General features: G+C 63.8%; 1 protein-coding gene across 1 annotated transcript in view; it reads left to right on the top strand.

The window, feature by feature from the left end:
- MNEG_6157 (putative serine/threonine-protein kinase GCN2) overlaps positions 1–1,367 on the top strand; it is a gene marked incomplete at both ends in the record, with an annotated part of 11,981 nt that overhangs the window by 4,427 nt on the left and 6,187 nt on the right. The window contains one exon of the mRNA XM_014045371.1: positions 918–1,004. Coding sequence (XP_013900825.1) covers positions 918–1,004 — 87 coding nt within the window. The remainder of the gene's footprint in view (positions 1–917; positions 1,005–1,367) is intronic.

Genomic DNA, 1,367 nt, shown 5'->3' on the forward strand with positions numbered 1-1,367 from the left:
GCGCCGGGGCGAGCCGCAGGCAATGCGGGGGCGCGGGGTGCCAAAGGGGGGTCGTCGCGGCGGCCGGGCAGGGGCGCGGACAAGGGGCCGACTCAGATGCTGTACATACAGGTGGGCGCTGCGTGCATGGATTGCACCTCTGCTTCAAAGTCCATTGTAGTGTGCTGCCGCAAACACCCAAGAGCATTGCCAAGAGCATTGCCACTCTCCGGGCCTTTGAAGGGGGGTGGTGGATTAGGATTAGGATTGTTACAGCGTCCCGCGGTCGCCCGCTCCTGGAGCCATCCAGTGGTGTATGGTGGGTTCCCACCTTGAACCCTAAACACTTAACCCGGCTGCCCGGACCTGGACTCTACGCGGTTTGGTGTCGCCGTGCGTGCGCAAGTCAGTGTGTTGCACCCGAGCCGGCCCACCGGTGGCACCGGTGCCAACGGTGCCAACGGTCCTGTGCAGCCCGAGTCATGTCAGCCTGTCAGCGTGCCTGCCCCAACCATCGCTGCTGCTCTCCCAACCCCACCCCGAACCCAACTCAATGCCAACGCCAACTCAATCGAGCCTCGACGCTAACCCCGACTCAACCCAATGTCAACCTCAACAGATGGAGTTCTGCCCCAGGACCCTCTCAAAGGTGGGCCGCAGCTCACTGCAACGCGTGGAGCCGTGGGGACAGGGAGCTGACGCCGCCGCCCAGGCACGGCCGTCTCCAGTTGTCCAAAGCGCTTCTTTTTGTCGCCGCCTGTCAGGCTCGTTCCGGCGCAAAGCTCGTCCTCCGACGGCACACCCAGCCCAGGGACATTGGTCCCATGCGAGTGGCACCCCATGCGTGCATTGTCGACATCAAACCCCCTGTACATGCAATCAGCCCGTTCCCTCTGCGGTCCGAATTCCGGCTGCTTTTTCATTCCCAATTGACAAAGGTCCTGGAAGAGGGGCCTGGCGAGGAGGCCGACGCGTGGCAGGTGCTCAGGGGGCTGCTGCAGGGGCTGGCGCACATCCATGCGCAGGTGGGCGGCCTGCACACACGCGCAGGTGCCGACACCCGGTGCCAGCCGCCGACGCCCCCGCTGGGCCGCGCAGCTGCTGCTCTGCTGCTGCTGCTGCTGCTGCTGCTGCTGCGGCGGCGGCGGCGGTGGCGGCGGCGGTGGTGACGGCGGCGGATGATCATCTTGTGCTCCGAGGTCCCTGCAGGCGCAGCCTTTCAAGCGGGCATCCTTCTTTGCATGCGTGCTCTGGACGCATTTTCTTACGCTCACAATATCGCGTAATCTCACATGTGACTTTCATCAAGAAGGGTCACGCATGCGTACACACACACACACACACACACACACACACACACACACACGCGCACACACACACACACGCAC

Source organism: Monoraphidium neglectum (assembly GCF_000611645.1).
Source record: "Monoraphidium neglectum strain SAG 48.87 unplaced genomic scaffold scaffold00976, whole genome shotgun sequence".
NCBI classification, from domain to species: Eukaryota; Viridiplantae; Chlorophyta; class Chlorophyceae; order Sphaeropleales; family Selenastraceae; genus Monoraphidium; species Monoraphidium neglectum.